At 35.6% G+C, this 17,730-nt stretch overlaps 1 protein-coding gene across 4 annotated transcripts in view; it reads left to right on the top strand.

Annotated features, from left to right (window-relative positions):
* Window positions 1-17,730, top strand: part of LOC150076793 (putative RNA-binding protein Luc7-like 1) — a 180,175-nt gene that overhangs the window by 124,480 nt on the left and 37,965 nt on the right. For all 4 annotated transcript variants that reach the window (XM_090386712.1, XM_090386711.1, XM_090386713.1 and 1 more), the window contains 2 exons: window positions 3,636-3,812; window positions 7,648-7,796. In XM_090386712.1, the coding sequence (XP_090242838.1) occupies window positions 3,636-3,812; window positions 7,648-7,796 (326 nt within the window). The remainder of the gene's footprint in view (window positions 1-3,635; window positions 3,813-7,647; window positions 7,797-17,730) is intronic.

Raw genomic sequence — 17,730 nt, forward strand, 5'->3', positions numbered from 1 at the left:
ACTTCTCATTTACCTTAATGGTGGAAAGATTTGGCCACATTTGCTTGGTTAATTCTATGATGGGCAGATTGGCTATTATTTTCCCTTTGACGTGAAGAACTGCCTAGAGAATTAGATGAATTAAATTGGTTCACTTCATTATGCCCATCAGAATGAAGTGAACTAGCTTGTAATCTCTGTTACAAGCTAATTCATATGAGCCACAATCAAATGAACTACCAGAAATATAGGATATATTATTGTCCTACCAATGCTGTTCAAGCATGTCACCAACTTGGTTTGTTGATAATTATTGTACCTGCCATTTCATCAAGAACTGTTGGGAGGTGCACTTTATAAACAATATTCACTGCATATGCACCTCTCAACATACTGTCATTTGAATTACGCTTGGAGTTAAATGACGTATTTTCACCTAATGAGAGATTTGTCACTGGACTAAATGGAGTTTTTCCTAATCTCGCAGCAGATGTGAAGATTGCAGAAGATCAGTGTTCTGTCGCACACTAGTTGATAACTACTGGTTTAGGTTATCTGATACCATGATCTTTTAGGATATGAATCTCTCTCTCAACAAAGACTTCATCCATGGGAGTTAATTTCAGGTGAGATTAAGCTTCCAGCAACCTAGCTAGTAACACTAATATATCAATCCTCCTATCTGCTGTCTACATGAGGTAATCTTCCATGGATTAGCATTTGCTCTTTCCCCTTCTTTTGTGAATTGTTTCAATAATTTATTCTTTGGTGTTTGGTTCCCTGCAGCCAGGATTTAATTGCTAATAATAGGAAATCGTCTTATATATATAAGCATCACACGTCTGGAGATCAATCTGTTTTGTATAAAAATGCACAAGAGATCCCCATAGCTGAAAATCAAATGCAGTAAACCCTACCAATTTTATTTTAACTGTTGAATTGAAATATTTCTATGCAAATCCTATGGTATCATACTGTGTCGGGAAAGGCAGCCCAGCTAAAGGGCTGCTTTTCCTGACATTATGTTTAAATGAAAGTTTTGCTTCCATTTAAACATGTCATGCCGTTCACTTAGAAAAATACCCAACTCTTGGCCATATGTTTGCTAATAGAGGCTGCCTGGTGAAAAACCAGCAGATTTTAAATGACTGTCCTGGCTGCCTCTGATTTTTAAATATATAGTGGATTAACCCATTCAGGTGGTACTGTATAATTTAAAAAAAAAAAAAAAAAAAGACATTGGCAACTTAGGCAGAACCATGGATAGCAGTATTTATCTAAGTTGAACATATGCCAAACCCTTGGTGCCAGTACTCTGCTTTGGTCTTCAGTGATAGCAGAATGATTTCTGTGATTTGAACACAGTAAAGTATGCTAATTTTATTTGGTTACCAGAATGTTATGAAAAGGTGCTGTATTATGAAACAAAAGTACTTATGTGGAGTAGAAGAGCTTGAAATTTTTCTGGCAGAGGAAATGACTAATGTTTATTCAGGGTCTGAAGAGCTCTCAAGTATCCTCACCAATGATTTGGATGGTTCCCAACTGATCTGATTTGAGTGGCAGGTTAATGGTTAGGGTAATCCTAGCTCCTTGACACTATTTTATTATGAAAGTAACTGATGGCAAACATCATCAGACTGAAGCAGTTGGCCCTGGAGTGCCAGCGAGTTTCAGTGTCTTCTCTTCAATCAGTAGATTACAGAAAATATTCAAGTTTGCTCTTAAGAGTAAAGACGTAAGCTTCCTAAAAATAAAGGAAAGGAAAGGCACTTTTCTTCTGTATATAGAACTAACCTTCATAACACTCTAACCTTTTATCACTTGGTCAGTGGTGGCACTGCTCCTGCCAGTGGCCAAAAGATGCAAATATGGATCGCAGTGTGCTTCTGCCTTTATAGCCAACAAGCTCTCAGCCAGAGACAAACTGCTACTTAACGTATGCAACTAAAATACAAAGTTGTCATCTGCATCCTATTTAGTCATACCTCTTCAATCCACCACTACAAAATCTATAGAAATAAACCTAGTAAAATAGGACCAGCAGGCCCTACACCTTCTTGAACTAAGACAGAGTTGGAATGTTCCTTTTCTCAGTAGGCAAAAGGTAATGAATTACTCACCCACCTTGGATTCCCCTTCCTCAACTGATCTGTGATACTTATTTTCATCAATGGGGAAAGAATCTTGAACTGACACACAATGTGAAATAACTCTAGAATTATGTTGAGTCCTTGCCAATATATGCTGATGGCTCCAAAATCACATTCAACTATTGGAACAGTGGCAGTGTTTCACTCTCTGCTGTCAATCCAGCTTCCCTTCCACCTGAGTATAGCAATTTTTAACCAGAACTACACACAATAAAATTAATTTTACAAAACCTGATTCTTTACCCACCTTCAGAATATATAGTTTACACTGACACTCAGTTCATTTATGGCAATGCAAAATCCTTCATATGAGGTTCACCCTGTTTTAAACCAAATCAGGAGCCTACTATGTCAAATTGAAGAACATAATCAGTTAATGATCTTTTGGTGGATCCCAGCACATTCAGGGATAAGGGGAGTGAACTGGCCAAAAAAGGTGCGAAAAATCACAGAGGTTAATTCTAAAATAGTTTTAAAATTAACCTCTTCCCTGTTCTTTAACCCCTGGGGCTCACATCTGGTAAATATTAGCTTGGCACACCCATGATCCTGAGCTGGATATCACCATTCTTCTCTTTCTTGGTGATTCCTTTTTACTACTTCTCTCTCTCTCTCTCTCTCTCTCTCTCTCTCTCTCTCTCTCTCTCTCTCTCTCTCTCTCTCTCTCAATAACTCAGGGAATTTCTTTTGGCTGGTGCAGCATAAGCCTCAGGCTTCCTTGTACCATATGACTAATAATAATAATCTCACTGATTAATTGCCTCTGACCATAATCTCATCATACAAGTAGCATGCCTTACACAGTGGAACCAGATAGAACCAGATAAAATATGCACCAGATAGAACTATGGCACACCCAAACAATAATAAACTTTATCAGTTGAAACAGGACCCAAAACAATGGCACTCTAGCATTAGACAGTGCTACGAGAAGTGGTACTTGCATGGGCAAGAATAGGTCATACTTATCTGACTTGCCTCCATCTACTCACAGGCAGTGATCCTCCTCAGTATCCGTACTGTTCAGCCCATCTGACAGTATCAAACATTCTGATTGACTGCTCCCAATATCAACAGGACAGAACTTCAGTCCTTTGTTCCGTGGATTGAATTGATGACACTACAGCATATTCGGTGACAAGGCAAACATTGATGAATTTTTCTTTTTCTGAAACAAATTAAAGTTTATTGGTTTCTGAAATGAAAATGATGTAGTTACACTTAAGTTATTTTATAGCACATTCCCATAAATATGTGCACTATAGCCACTGCAGCTTATGCACCACTAAACTCCTGTAGCATGCGTGTACACACACACACACCAGTTGTGACCAGGTTCATACAGAGTTTTTTTTTTTTTTTTTAGTGTACACTGTTATTCACAGGTTATTATTTGTTTGTGTGTTATTCTTTGTGGATAAATCAAATTTGGACATATTTTCCAGAGCTTCAGCAGTAATGCTTTAGATGAAATTATATATAATTATACTATTATTATTTTAGCAAGAGTACCGAAATTCGATGCCTGCTTCAAGTTACCAGCAACAGAAGCTCAGAGTATGTGAAGTGTGTTCAGCCTATTTAGGGATTCATGACAACGATCGCCGTCTGGCTGACCATTTTGGTGGTAAATTGCATCTTGGATTTATTACAATCCGTGAAAAACTTGAAGATTTAAAGGTAAGAGCCCCTTTTATTTTATAGTTTTTGCTCTTTAAACATAAATGATATTTATGGATGAAAAATAAATTTGTTAAAGAACTTTAAAATATGAGTAGTTTATGGTCTAAGAAATTAAATACTCATGCATTAGAACAGCTTTTGAAGAAAGTTCACTCCATTGTAAAATTAGTCAGTTTGGCAGTAATCTGGTGTATGCCTTCTGGTTTCTGTTAATTTGGTTTTCTTCCGATTTTTTATAGACCTACCAAATATAATGTATATGTTTAAAAATTGACATTAGGTTGCTGCTTATATTTAGTCTAAATATGCAACTGCATTCTGTATAAGCATGCATTAAAAATGTCATTTAGGTTAAAAATATATTTGAACTGTGATTGCATATATTTTGACATGGTTACATATCTTAATTTTAATAATAAAGATTTAATTTTTATTTTAGTTTATGTATATATTGTAGGTGGAATTAGATTGCACACTAAAACTCAACTTGGGTCAAATTTAGTGCACCATCATTGTTAATAGTTATTAAATAGTTTGTTCTGGTTGTGTTGTTAAAAGAAGGTTACATTAATTATATATATATATATATATATATTATTTTTTAAAGAATTTGTGAAAGAAGATTTAGGTTAGATAGTGCTATTAAAAGTCATCTATTTTTCAATTTTTAAAAGTTGGCATGCTGATATTTGCCAACTTGGCTAAACTTGTATTTGTTGGTACTAGCACAAGGAAGAAATCATTTAGAGAATTTTTTTTTTTTTTTTTTTTTGGATCATTTGTAAGATGAATGAAGTGGAAGAAGAAGTGGGTGAACATCATTACATAATTTGTGTATACACCATAAATTTTTCATGGCAAGCAAGGCACATATGAACAAGGTGAATTTATTTTCATACAGAAAAATTGTATTGAATTCAAGGAAGAAGTCAGCCATTTCTTATATATATAGGTCAAGCTCATCTTTGACTTTCTGACCTAAGTTAATGTTTAGAATAACTCAGCTTTAAAAACTTATTATAGAGCTGATATGATCTGTGAAAGACATGAGAGCTGATTAAATTCTTAATGTTAAATACACAAACATGTAAATTTTATACTTAACTAATTGGTTAATGAAATTTACATTTTATATCAAGACAAACTAAATTAACTCAAGCACATAATAGTCAGTGTTTCAGAACCTCTTTGGGTTCTATTTTCATGACATATCTAGGAAAAGAAAGAATTTGATTGAAAATTTACTATCCTTGTGTTAACCCAATTGTCCCCAAAGCACCCCATGGGGGGGCAGCAGGGGATGTGCCAGTGGAAGTGTCCCACAATTTTTTTGATTGCTTATTTACGATTAACCAGTCTAGAGCAAAACACCTTCCTCACTTCTTGTTTTACTGCTCTTATCACTTTCAAAGCTATTTCCTTGGGACACTGTATTTTCAGTTGTCACAAAATAGCTAATTATTGGTAATTACTTGATTTTTGTATAAATTGGTTTCCACACATCTGTGGTAGGTGTGCACATTTGGTAAGTAGTTATAAATTTTGTGCACATTTGGTAAGTAGTTATAAATATTTAATGTGGTCATTCAACTTCTCCCCAAGCAAAGAAATTGACTCTAGATTACCAAATGTGATTTGACTCTTGATAAGTGACTTAAAATAGGCATTGGGAAACTGGTATCACTTCATCAAGTTCATCCATTACATTAAGAATTTATTGAACACTGTAGTTAGTAAACCTTGTATATAAGATCCTTGCTAAATGACCATCAGACTTTGAAAAGCTGGTGTCAGTAGATTGTTTATCAATTTTGTTAAATTAAACTAAAAAGTTTTAATTGGAGTTTAAATTAATATGCAATTGTTACTGTTTTGAATTTTATTATGTTATCTTCCTTAGTGGGTCATGCAAACTGCTGGTCTGAATAATGCTCTTTATAGGGCATAGTAGAAGCCACTGGGGATGAGCCGACCTGGCTAGCCAGGTGGGTAAAGTGCCTGCCTGGCAACCCAAAGGTTGCGGGTTCGAATCCTGCCCCGGGCTTGGATCAGAGTAAAATGCAAAAACTTTGGGAGGTGCATTATGGCCACAGAAGCTGATACACTAACAACAAAAAAAAAAAAAACTGGGGATGAGTAATTATATAATGGGGAAGATGAAAAAGTTTGGGAACAACTGTGTTAACCTATAACTTTCCTCTTCAGTTTTTTCTTTAAACTCTTACACAAAGTTTAGTTTCTGCTATGGTCTGTTCTTTCTTTCCTTTTTCTTTTTTCCCTCTTCTCTTTAGTTTTTGCCCTTTTATTTATTTAGTTCCCTTTCTTAATATTTGTATATACATATTCTCTCATTTTAATTTATTTTGTTATTATTATTATTATTTATATTTTTATATATTAAATATTCTGTTTATACTCCTTGATGGCATAGAATAGTTCACAAGATAGAGTACAAGAAATGTCACTGTATTTAGCAGTCATGCAAACTCAAAGCACGTATACTTATTCACCTTTGTGACTGACCACTCTGCCATTATGTTGCTCATTCATGTTTTCCAAATATTCTGTTATCTCCTCATTCCCTGTTTCTTTTACTTGTCCTTTTCCTTTGGTGTTTAACCCCCCCCCCCCCTTTGATCTACAAATAGGAAGCCAAGTTGTAAATCTTTGCTTGCCCACACTTCAATAATTAAAGTTTTTATATCATATTTCATTCTTCATAATCCTTTTATAACTAGCTAATTTTGAATTGCTTTTTTTTTTTTTTTTTTTTTTATTGTATAAAGTTTTTGGTTAACATGCAATTTTCTCTGTCTAGATATGCCTTGAAAACAGAGCCAAAGAGATTCTGAAATATTGACTATTGTGTGCTTGAATTAATTTTGTTTGAGGAATTTTTCTTGATATCAAGAAATGTTTGTGTGAGTAAATGTGTTCATTTCCCTGTTAAGCCTTTATATAGAGATAGCATGAATTAACTTGGTGAGGTCATCTGCCACTATATTCCATCTGTGACAGGGTCCAACCATTTTGCTTTCCACTATGTGCTGTCATTTGACTGATTGTGGCAAGCTTAGACTGTATGATGTACCCTATGTCAGCCTCTCACATCAGCAAGCTATCTCTAGCCACAGGACTGCCATTGGTTGGATGTTTTCTGATTGCTGGACCAATTTCACTACACCTAGACACTTGTGTGTAAACATCCCACACATGGTAGCCATATCTGATGTTGCATTGTTACATTGGTGCTATTGTGGAGAAGAGATTCTATAGGCAGTTGCAGGTCATTTGCTAACTGCCTCTCTGTCATCCAAATAATTTGTGATACCAACTTAATTACCTTTTAATCATTACCTTTTTTTAGACAGTTTGTTGATGAGAGGAAGTAGAAGTGATTGTAGTGTTCAGTACAACCTGGAATAGTGAATATCCTTGACCTGCCCATAGATATTCTCTACTATATCATTGTACGAGAGTCAGGTCATCCTGTTGCCCCATTTGCTCAGCTCATTGAATCACACACACATGCTATCCCACAGTACTTGACCACCTATTTTATATAACTTGGTTCAGACATATGGTATTCAGCTCCATGAGCAATTTGTGTATTCCTAATAAGCTAGTCACCCACATTGCATATTCAGCACTTCTAGATAGTTAAACTTTCAAACCATGTAATTCATATATCTATATAGTTGTTAGCAAATCCTAGGCCAGCATAGAATCCAACATTCTTCTCTATTATTTTCTAATGTTTCAGCTGCTCTGTTTATTAAATGTACATAAGAAAAGTGATTTTGCAAGATTAATTTCTTTATGGTAATTTCAGAACTCTATAAATGAAAAACAGGAACCAGAATTTTCTAAACAAGAAAGGGACTTTACTGTGGAAAGGGAAAGCCGTGGTAAGGAGTGGAATAATAAGTGGTTTAATTCCAGAAGTCGTAGCCGAAGTCGCAGTCAACCCAGAAAACAGGAGTAAGTATAAATTCTCTCTCTCTGAAAATTTATATTTTCACTTTGATTTTCTTTTTAGGCATTCAGTGGGGGGAATTCATCCTATAAGACCAGGGTATGTAGTGCCATTTCTGACTACAGTGAAGGCAAGACATTGTTCATAGGTATTATAAATGTTCATATCTAATAACTGCATGATTTAAGTGGTTGGCTGGTGGCTGTGAGCTCCAGCTGCCGGTTTGTTTTACAGTCGTATTGGTCTACGAGGTGCTACCCAAAAGTTCCCGAAATGTATTTATAAAAAAAATTACTTGCCCTGGATGTTATTCACCACGTCACCTTCAAAGTAGTCCCCTTGAGAGTGTAAACACCGATCCCAGTGCTTCTCCCATGATTTGAATGCATCCTGAAAGTCCATAGTGTCCGGCACCGCCTGTGATTCAGTTTGGATATCCTCTATGCTATTAAATCTTCGACCCTTCAGCTTGATTTTCATTCTTGGAAAGAGGAAGAAGTCGCAGGGGGCTAAGTCTGGCGAATAAGGGGGGATGGAGGACAATTGTGTTGTTGGATGCCAAAAACGGTGCCATAGCGAGTGATGTGTGGGCTGGCACGTTGTCATAATTCTTTTGACAACGTGCCATAATTCAGTTCTTTGTGTGCCACTGCTCAGGATATCGCAATAGAACTTTGTATTGATGGTCTGGCTAGGAGGGATGAATTCCTTATGGATAATCCCATCAATATCCAAAAAAAAACATGGACTTCACAATGCTCCTCACTTGTTGGGCTTTCTTCATTCGAAGATGGGCTCTTCCACTGGGTTGATTGTTGCTTGGTTTCTGGGTCATACCCATTTATCCAACTCTCATCATCAGTGACGACCATAGAAAGGAAGTTTTTAACACTCCTGGCCCATTCTTGAAGATCTAACTTCCATGTGATGCTGCTTTTGGTCTTCACTCAGTAACCGTGGCCACAAACTTGGCTGCAGTCCTCATGTTCAACTCATCTGACAAAATCTGCTGACATGTGCCATACGATAGTCCTACAATGCCACAAATGTTTCTCCATTACTCTATCCTTAATTTTGCATGTTAAATTCTTCGCTCTACTGGTTTGCTACGCTGCTGCTATACTTTCATTTCTTTTTATTGAAATATAATATTACAGTTATATATGTATGATAGTTATTACAATAATATAATTATAAAAATTACATTTCGTCATACAAATTATATATATACAGTATATAAATTTTATTCTTTATATAGAGCTACTAGATAAACATCAATTATAGATCACCACAAAATTAAAAAGATACCGTACACATTTATAATGAAATAAACATATAAATTTAAAAAAAAATAAGTTTAAGCAACTTAAACACAAATTACATGGCACCCCGGTTGAAAACCACTGTACTAGACTGTCGATAGCATTATTTTACAGAATGAATCTTATTTGTTGCAGCAGCATAGTAAAGCGATATAGCCTAATCAATAACAACCTGCTTTAATTAGGATAGCACAAAAATTAGCACATTCGAGGTGAGCAGACACGCTTCGTCAGGGCTCCTCAGTTAAGTGGATTGGATTACTGTTGATTATTGCTTTTAAATATTTGATTTATTTAGTATATTGTTGGATTATTTTGTTGTAGGTTTTCCTGTATCAGTTTGATTTTTATAATATTATAGATATCATTTTTTAAAGTTAATTTTCATATATATTTAGCTAATTTTATAATGGTAATTATGAGATCTGCCTTAAACACGCCACAGGGTATCGTGACTCACACGGAAATAGCCGATGCCGATTTATGGGTGAGTCATGATTTAATCCTTTGCGGAACCTGTAGAATGTTTTCCAAGGTCGACCTGGTGACAAATCATAGCTCACCTGGGGATTCTTTTCTTTGTGATTGATGTAAGGAGTGCACCGATCTTAAATTACAATTTGGTGCACTGGTGGAACAATTTGAGTCACTGAAAAAATGGGTGCTTGCCCTCGATAATAATGCATCTGGGAGCTTGTCAGGGACTCAAGACTCCAACAATCTACCAAGTGATGCATTCCTGCTTCGGGCCTCAAAACAGAAAAAAAGTGCATACTACTCTGGTTCAAAAGGACTTTGTTTTATTAGGAGACTATTGTCAGGGAAACGGGGAATATTTTTTGTAATAAGGACAGGTGGAGTAGAACCATGGTATGTCTGCCGGGAGCAACAACTATTAATGATGTCACCAATAGATTGTCAGATTTTAATGGGGGGGGTAAAGAGAATATTATTATTCATGTGGGGACTAATGGCATTAAACGTACACAATCTGACGATTTGTTGGAAAAATACAGGACCATGCTGAGGAAATGCCACAAGCTAGGCCACAATGTATGTCTGCAATTCTGCCCAGACATGATAGGAGGGATTATATGTTAAAAGCCTTGTGAATTACCTCAAGACTTGACTGGACTCTGCAAGGCTTTAGGAGGGAAATTTCTATCAGCTTGGCCCACACTTGTAGGTAGAAGGAATTTGTTTTGTAGAGATGGGATACACTTAAACAAAGGTGGCGCAAAGGTTTTTGCCAGTATTATTGAAGATACCTTTTAAAGGTTCAGGGAAACTGCTGGGGGGGGTAATACTGACACGTGTTTATCTGATAATATTGGGCAAAGTAACTCTTGCACATACCTCAAGAGTTCTTATGTTACCCCCAACTGGACATATTATCTAGACGTTCTGGGGACAGAAATGTTTCAAGTGAGCGGGTAGCTAATGCCAGGGAAGAGAGACTAAAAAACTTCAAGGGTTGTGTTAGGGTTGTTAAATATACAAGAACAGTAAGTCTTAATTGTTTATATAGTAATGTTAGAAGTGTCATCAATAAAATGAGCGAATTCGAACTGCTGGTTAAAACAAGTAACATGGACATAATGGGGCTTATGGAAACGTGGTGCCACCTGGAAATAGGGGATGATGAGTTTCAGTACGGCTTGTATAATGTATTTAGGAAGGATAGGGTAGATAGAAGGGGTTGTGGGGTAATGCTTCTTATCAGAAGCAGCAATGAGTGCGATAGCTTTCCCAGTTTCACGTGCTAGTATAGAATCTGTATTGTGGGAGATAGTTGGAAACAAAGGTATAATGCGTGTAGAAGTAATCTACAGACCAGGTGATTGTGAAGATTATGACGAAAGCCTCTACATGCAAATGGAATGGGCAAGTAAGCATCAATGTCTTATTATGGGTGATTTCGATTTGCCTCTAATTGATTGGAGTAAATGGGAAAGAAACTTGACATGGGGAACAAAATTTTTAAATCAACTAGATGACTGTTATTTGTATCGACATGTCAGGGAAAGTACTAGAGAAAAGAATATCCTAGATCTCATCATCCATGAATCAGATGACATAACAGGGCTGACAGTAGAGGAACCAGTAGCAGGAAGTGATCATGGAGATCTACGGTGGATGATGGAGAGGTAGCAGTAGTAAAAGGCAAAGGAATGGGTTATAATTTCAGAAAAGGAAATTACGATGCCTTAAGGTGCTACATGGCCTCTATTAAGTGGGTAGATATTTCACAGAGAATGAATACAATTGAACTGTGGTATGCTTTTAAAACATTAATCACAGATGCCTTGAATGCGTATTTACCCTTGAAAAAATACTCCATGAGGAGGGTTCCAAGTTGGATGAATAGTGAAGTTGCCACATTACTTGAGCAGAAAAAGGTGGCATGGAAAAGTTACAGAGCAATAAAAAGTACTGAAGCCTATAACAGCTACAAGATCTGTAATAGAGCCACAGAAAAGGTTCGACAGGCAAAAGCAGTTTATGAGAAATCGCTAGCAAACAGAGCAAAGAGGGGGAATAAGGAATTCTTCACATATATAAATGCCAAGAAGAGCAGGACAAACCAGATCGGACCTTTTACGTAAGGGAAAAGGGATAGTATTAAATACACCAGCTGCCATTGCAGATGAAAACAGTTATTTTGCATCGATATTTACAGATGAAAAACCTTTTTTCATGGCAATGGGAAATTGTGGGAGCAAAGTTGAAAAATATATAATTAATGATATTGAAATTTCAGAAGATTATTTAATGAAAAACTGTCGAGCCTACAGGCCGGTAAGGCTCCTGGAGTTGATGGAATATACCCTATAATCTTAAGGGAGGCGGCAAGTGAGTGCATTGAACCATTGAGGCTAATTATGCGAGAATTTATTTTAGCCAGCGAGTTATAAATTACTGGAATAAGTTGCCTACATGGGTGGTAGAGGCTGACAGTTTGGGGAAATTCAAAGGATATCTGGATAGTACCTTCAGGTGAGGGAAATGCATAGGATGATAGGTTTTCCTTTTCTTTTATTAATAATTAGGTGGTTTTTTTATCATTGTTTTATTCACGTTTTTTTTTTTGCTGGTGCAGCATAAGCCATAGGCTTTCTTGCACCATGCGGCCATTACTACTACTAAAAAATTTAATTATGAACTTTTTTTTTATTGATCATTAAGGGAAAAAATATATGAAGGTGGTTCATTTCTGAAAAAATTCTACTATCTTCCATCTTATGGAGCTTTGTTCGTATGCACGGTTGTTTTAAGCTGGGTGGTTGTAACTCGGGATGACTCAACGTTTAACATCTTGTGCTTTTTGGAGTTTCTGGTACACTGGTTATTGTCATTCTTACTTTCCACTGCAAGACCTTTCATTTTGCCTTGAATGATACCAAGAAGTTCTTCATACAAAATGCTGGCAATTACTCTTATTTCAAAAACAGAAAAGATGTAGGTTTGTCATGTGGGGCTGATAATTGCAACTGCAAAAAGAAACTTGAGCACAAAAAAAGTGCATTATTAAAAAGTTTGTGAACTGACTTTGAATCTTTAAATTGTGGCATGATAGAGTTGCAACATGTTGGTGACTCATCTAGACAGAAACATGTGAATCACCCCTTTATCTGCAGTTGGTCTGAATTAGTGCACATTGAATAGGGTTATTTATTGTGTTTTACCACATTTTAAAATGAGTGATTTCATTGAATAGGGAATTCACATCAAATTTTGTTTCAAATTAGGGAAATAATGAACAGAAACTTAGAAATGTTGAAAACTGCTTCCAGAGAACAAGCTATGTGTTCAAAGACTTCAACAGTTCATAAACTTTAAAGAGGGCTGCTTATCCTCAAAGATGATTTTTGCTTTTGTTTGTGCTCTAATCATGCATGAACAGTGTGTAACTATCCACAAAGTTGTTAGCCGCCGTAGCTTGAGTGGTCAGGCATGCAGTTGCATAAGTACATGTGCCTCGAGTGACCGGGGTTCACTCAAGGCACATGTACTTATGCCTTAGCCTGTGACTGTTGAATTTGGTGCTGTTTCTTGTATTCTGTGTATGTTTTGAACTCCTCTGACCGTTTGGTCATCGTGGAGTATAAACAAAAAATTTATTTCTCATAAGACATATCAATCAATTTTAGCACACGATTTGGAATTAGGTGCATTTCAGCCAATTTTATGCCTCTTGTCTTCCCTGATGATCACAGAGTGGAGCGTTCTCTCTCATTTGCCAATGTCTTTGTCAGCATGTTGTGCTGACCCACACATTCTTTCTTCCATTATTACTGGTGACAAATTGTGGGTGGCTACAATCGGCAAAACAAATACCCATTGCTTTCATTGAGGAATGGGTCTTCTTCATCTTCTCTAGAAATAAAAGCCCAAAAAAAAAAGCAAGACAACTGTGATGTAATATGAAGGTCACACTTGTGTTTTTGATTTGTAGAGCATTGTTTATTATGAATTTGGCTTGCATGGTCAAAGGGTAAACCACAAATAGTAGAAAATGCTTCTACTGTGATTGTATGATGCGGTTCAGAGAAAAATTGCTGGAAAAAGTGGGCTTTGTGGGGAATTGGCACTTGCATCATTACAATGTCCTTGCACCCTTGGCACTTTCTATTCAAATTTCTGGTGAAGTCCATCACTGTGGTCCCTCATATGCCTTACTCAAACTGGATTGAGTTCCCTGTGATTTTGTTTTCGAAGCTTAGTTTCCTTCAAGGTCACAGATTTTCAGTGACTGAGAAAATTATTCAGCATATGACTCAGGAACTATTAGCAATTCCAAAAGAAGCCTATCAGGAATGCAACTACTTCCATTAGTGTAGAAGTATGAGAATCTGTGTAAACAGTGTGAAGGAGATCCACCAGTAGCTGGTAAGCTTCATTATAACTCAAATATTAGTTCAGTCCCTGAGCTTTTTGATCATGTTTTGTATGGTAAATAGACTGATATATAGTTACCATATCTTTGTACTTAGTTTCTTCTTGTGCTTGCATGCCATTACTGATACATGCATCAAGAATAAGAAGCTGTTAATGTGCTGACATTGAGATGAGGTTAATTTTTTCATATTCTTCTAACTTTAACTTAATTAGGCAAAGGTGAAAATTGCTCCATTAAATAAGAAACAGAAATATACTTTGGGGAGGGGTGTTGCTTTGTTACCAGCAGAAAAGATGAAGTTCAGAGACTTAATTTGCACATATAAACAACTCACATATGTGACTGCTCTGTCATCTAGCAGTAAAAGGAAATTAAATTCTGACCATATCCACATACCTGTGGTCTATCTTGAAAAGTACAATTCTTTTCATTTACCACCTTTTTAATTGCGAGTCTTTTTAGCGTCGTGGATTGCTGGGCTACAATTGTTCCTGGATGGTTAATTGCACCTAATCTTGAAAATAGCAGCAAGAACTTTTGTTTATGCAAAAACTCTAATAGTAACTAAAACTGTGGCAAGATGTTGCTTGTTCTTTTCATGAATAATTCTAAATAAAAATTACTGTTTATTTTCAAAGTTAGTACTGTAGAGAATTTTGCCTTTTAATTTCTTAATTTTAAGAGGTATATATAAAGTTGTATTTTGTAGTACTTGCTTTCTCAGGTTCTATAATGTTTTGTTTGACAGCCATGTGCTCATTATGTATATATCTGTAAATTATGAGCTAACCCTAATGCAGTTATGGTTGCTCACAATAACAGTGTTGAAATTATCAAGTAATTCATAATGTAAGTCTCTTTTAAAATCGAAATATATTATAGAAAGTTTGTACTTGCCTGTAATTTTTTTTTAACCTTTTCTCATGTAAATTTCAAATTTCTTCACTATCTTGTGTAATGGTGGGCTATGCACCTAATTTTTCAGGGAAATAATAATAAGAGGAAAATAAGTATTAAGATTAAAATATACTGATTTGTGAACTTTACATTGATATTTGTGCTGTTTTTGTAATTTCAATATTATTATTTGTAAGTAGAAATTTTGGTTAATCTGGTTAATTTTTCAGAATTTAAGGTGTTAGAAATAATTTATAACCTTGTCTATAGAAGAAAATATGCTTTATTTGTTAAAGAAAATACATAATAAAAAACATAATAAAATACATATAAATAACTTACATGTTACACTATATATAAACATTTATTCAACATTGTTGGAAAAGATTATTTGTCTAAATGTGAATTAAGGTGAGGTAAAAACTAAACTATTCTTTAAATAATTAATAGAAGATTCATGATTACATTCATAAGCCTTTGACTTTGGTCAAGTCGTGTAAAGCAAGCATTTTTTGTAGAATAATAACTTTAGTTGGATAAATGTTGTTGTTGTTGTTTTTAGGAGCATTATCAACTAAGGCCATACTGCTCCGGGGATATACGGTGGTCATTCCCTGACCTTTCCGCATCCTCCGTATTTGGTGGGATCATGGGCTCTAACCCCAGTCTAATCAAGAAGCATGTGCTACACACTGCTGCTCCTGCCCACCAGGCTAGAGAGGCGGCAGTTGGACAAATGTGAAAACCCCTAAGTTGAAGGGGCGGGTGTGCATGTGTGCACGTGCTAAAGAGAAAAAAAAAGTTAATATTTAAATGCTGATATCTATAGATATGTTTTGGGTATTTTATTTTGATCAGTTTAGTCTATAAACTTATTTCTAACTCGATTAGTTTATTATTTTTTAATAATAACTGTGGCTTATCATTGTACTTCTTTGCATATAATGGTGTAGAAACCAAATTTGCATAGACTGTGGCAAGAGATTATTAAATTTTGATCATTAGGTACATTAAGAAATGAAAACCCCACCTTATGATATAATTAATCTTTACATAAGATTAATTCTTCTGTTTCTGACATTTCATGTCAGAAACAGAAGCCTTACTTCTTGCTGTTCTTCTTTTTGATTTTGGCTGCTGGCCCTCAAAAAAGGCATTGAAGTCATAGGATACAGCATTTAGTACTTCTAATTTACTTATTACCTTCTGTCCCTTCCTTGTTCTCTGTAGTTACAATTTCAGTTCTGTTAGCCCTTTATCTATTCCTCTATCTACAAACGTACGTATCCATTATAGTCATTGGGTTCGCTCTGCTTAATTTTGGCAGTGTCCCTGGTCCATAAACTATTAATTAATTATTAATAATATACTCTTAAATTATTTGTAAAAAAAATCTTATAAATAGTGTATATATATATATAAACATATATGAAATAAGTGATAAAAATCTAAAAAAAAAATAGAGAATTAGAAAAAGATTTTCCTATCAGATTAATGCCATCTAAATATTGATTAAACGTTACATCAGTCTGTGAAACATATATTACAGTATTTATTGAACCATATATCAAGGAAATCAAATGCCAAATGAAATTTAATAAAAATATGGAAAATAGGCATTCAGAGTAAAAGTATACTTAGAGCCATAAGGCCAAGTATTTAAGTAACCTAAGTTGGACTTCATTGTTATACCCTATAATTAAACACATAATTTATAATAATAAAATGATGAAGCAAATTACTGATAAAAAGGATACAGTGAATGGTACTTTGACAAGGGCTAGCACACTCAATACATCCTATCAATAATTAGCTAAAGCTATCTGTTTCTGTTTGCTGTTTGCCAGTTAGTCTAGGTTTAAATTTCTAAAATTATAAATTCAAATACTCTAATGCTCTAAAATTATAGATGTAAACTATGTTAAATTTAGCAACAACACAGATGCCAGCCTGTAGGACTGTCAAGGAGAGTTCTCCCTAATCCTGTACCAAGGTCTTTAGGAAAATATAATACATGCTTTACACAGCATACCAGCAAAACAAGTCAAAAGATGTTTTTCAAACACTGAAAAGACTAAACTAGAACACAACCTTGAACTTGGAGGTTCTTGAGAAAGAAATTGAATGTGACTGGAAGAACAGTAACTGGGTTGAATAAGAAATTAACAAGTAACAGTTTTCGACATTTAAGTATCTCTTTGTCAGCTGCATGAATACATACATAAATATGAAACGTTACAAATGGAATGGTAGAGCATGGTCATGCTGAGTAAAAAGAGAGCGTGCACGAGGATATGTGAATTCTAAAGTATCACAATGTAGGACTAGGTGATTGTTGTAAATGCTGGCTGTGTACATGGGCTGATTGCCAGCATTTATCATGCTGTATCGCTACAGACTCCATGATTAGGTGTAGCCACACACCTCTATTGCAGTGAAAAATGCTGTGACAACCAGATATCTGCAATGACTCAAGCCACAGTTGTTGATAGTAGTGATGGGATTGGTCAGCCACCTCTGTATCATGTCTGGAAATGAGGTTGTGTTGCATCGACCAGTAATGCTCTGCAACTGCAAAGTGTGCAGAGTCAGCTAATCAAATGGCCCTTTCATGTTCAGAGAGGCAGTCCTGGAGCCTTCTATCAGTTTCCCCCTACATAGCAGCTGCCACAATTGTGGCATGTGATGCAGTATATCACACCGCTGCGTAAAAGAAGGGGAACAGGAGTCTTCACCCTCGAGACAAGAGATTGCAATCCTCTACTGGGAAGTTGCAGGCACTTGATCTTGTACCCACGTAAGATCTTAGAAATGCGATCT

Source organism: Mastigoproctus giganteus, chromosome 12 (assembly GCF_048544385.1).
Source record: "Mastigoproctus giganteus isolate SK-2022 chromosome 12, ASM4854438v1, whole genome shotgun sequence".
Lineage (NCBI taxonomy): Eukaryota > Metazoa > Arthropoda > Arachnida > Uropygi > Thelyphonidae > Mastigoproctus > Mastigoproctus giganteus.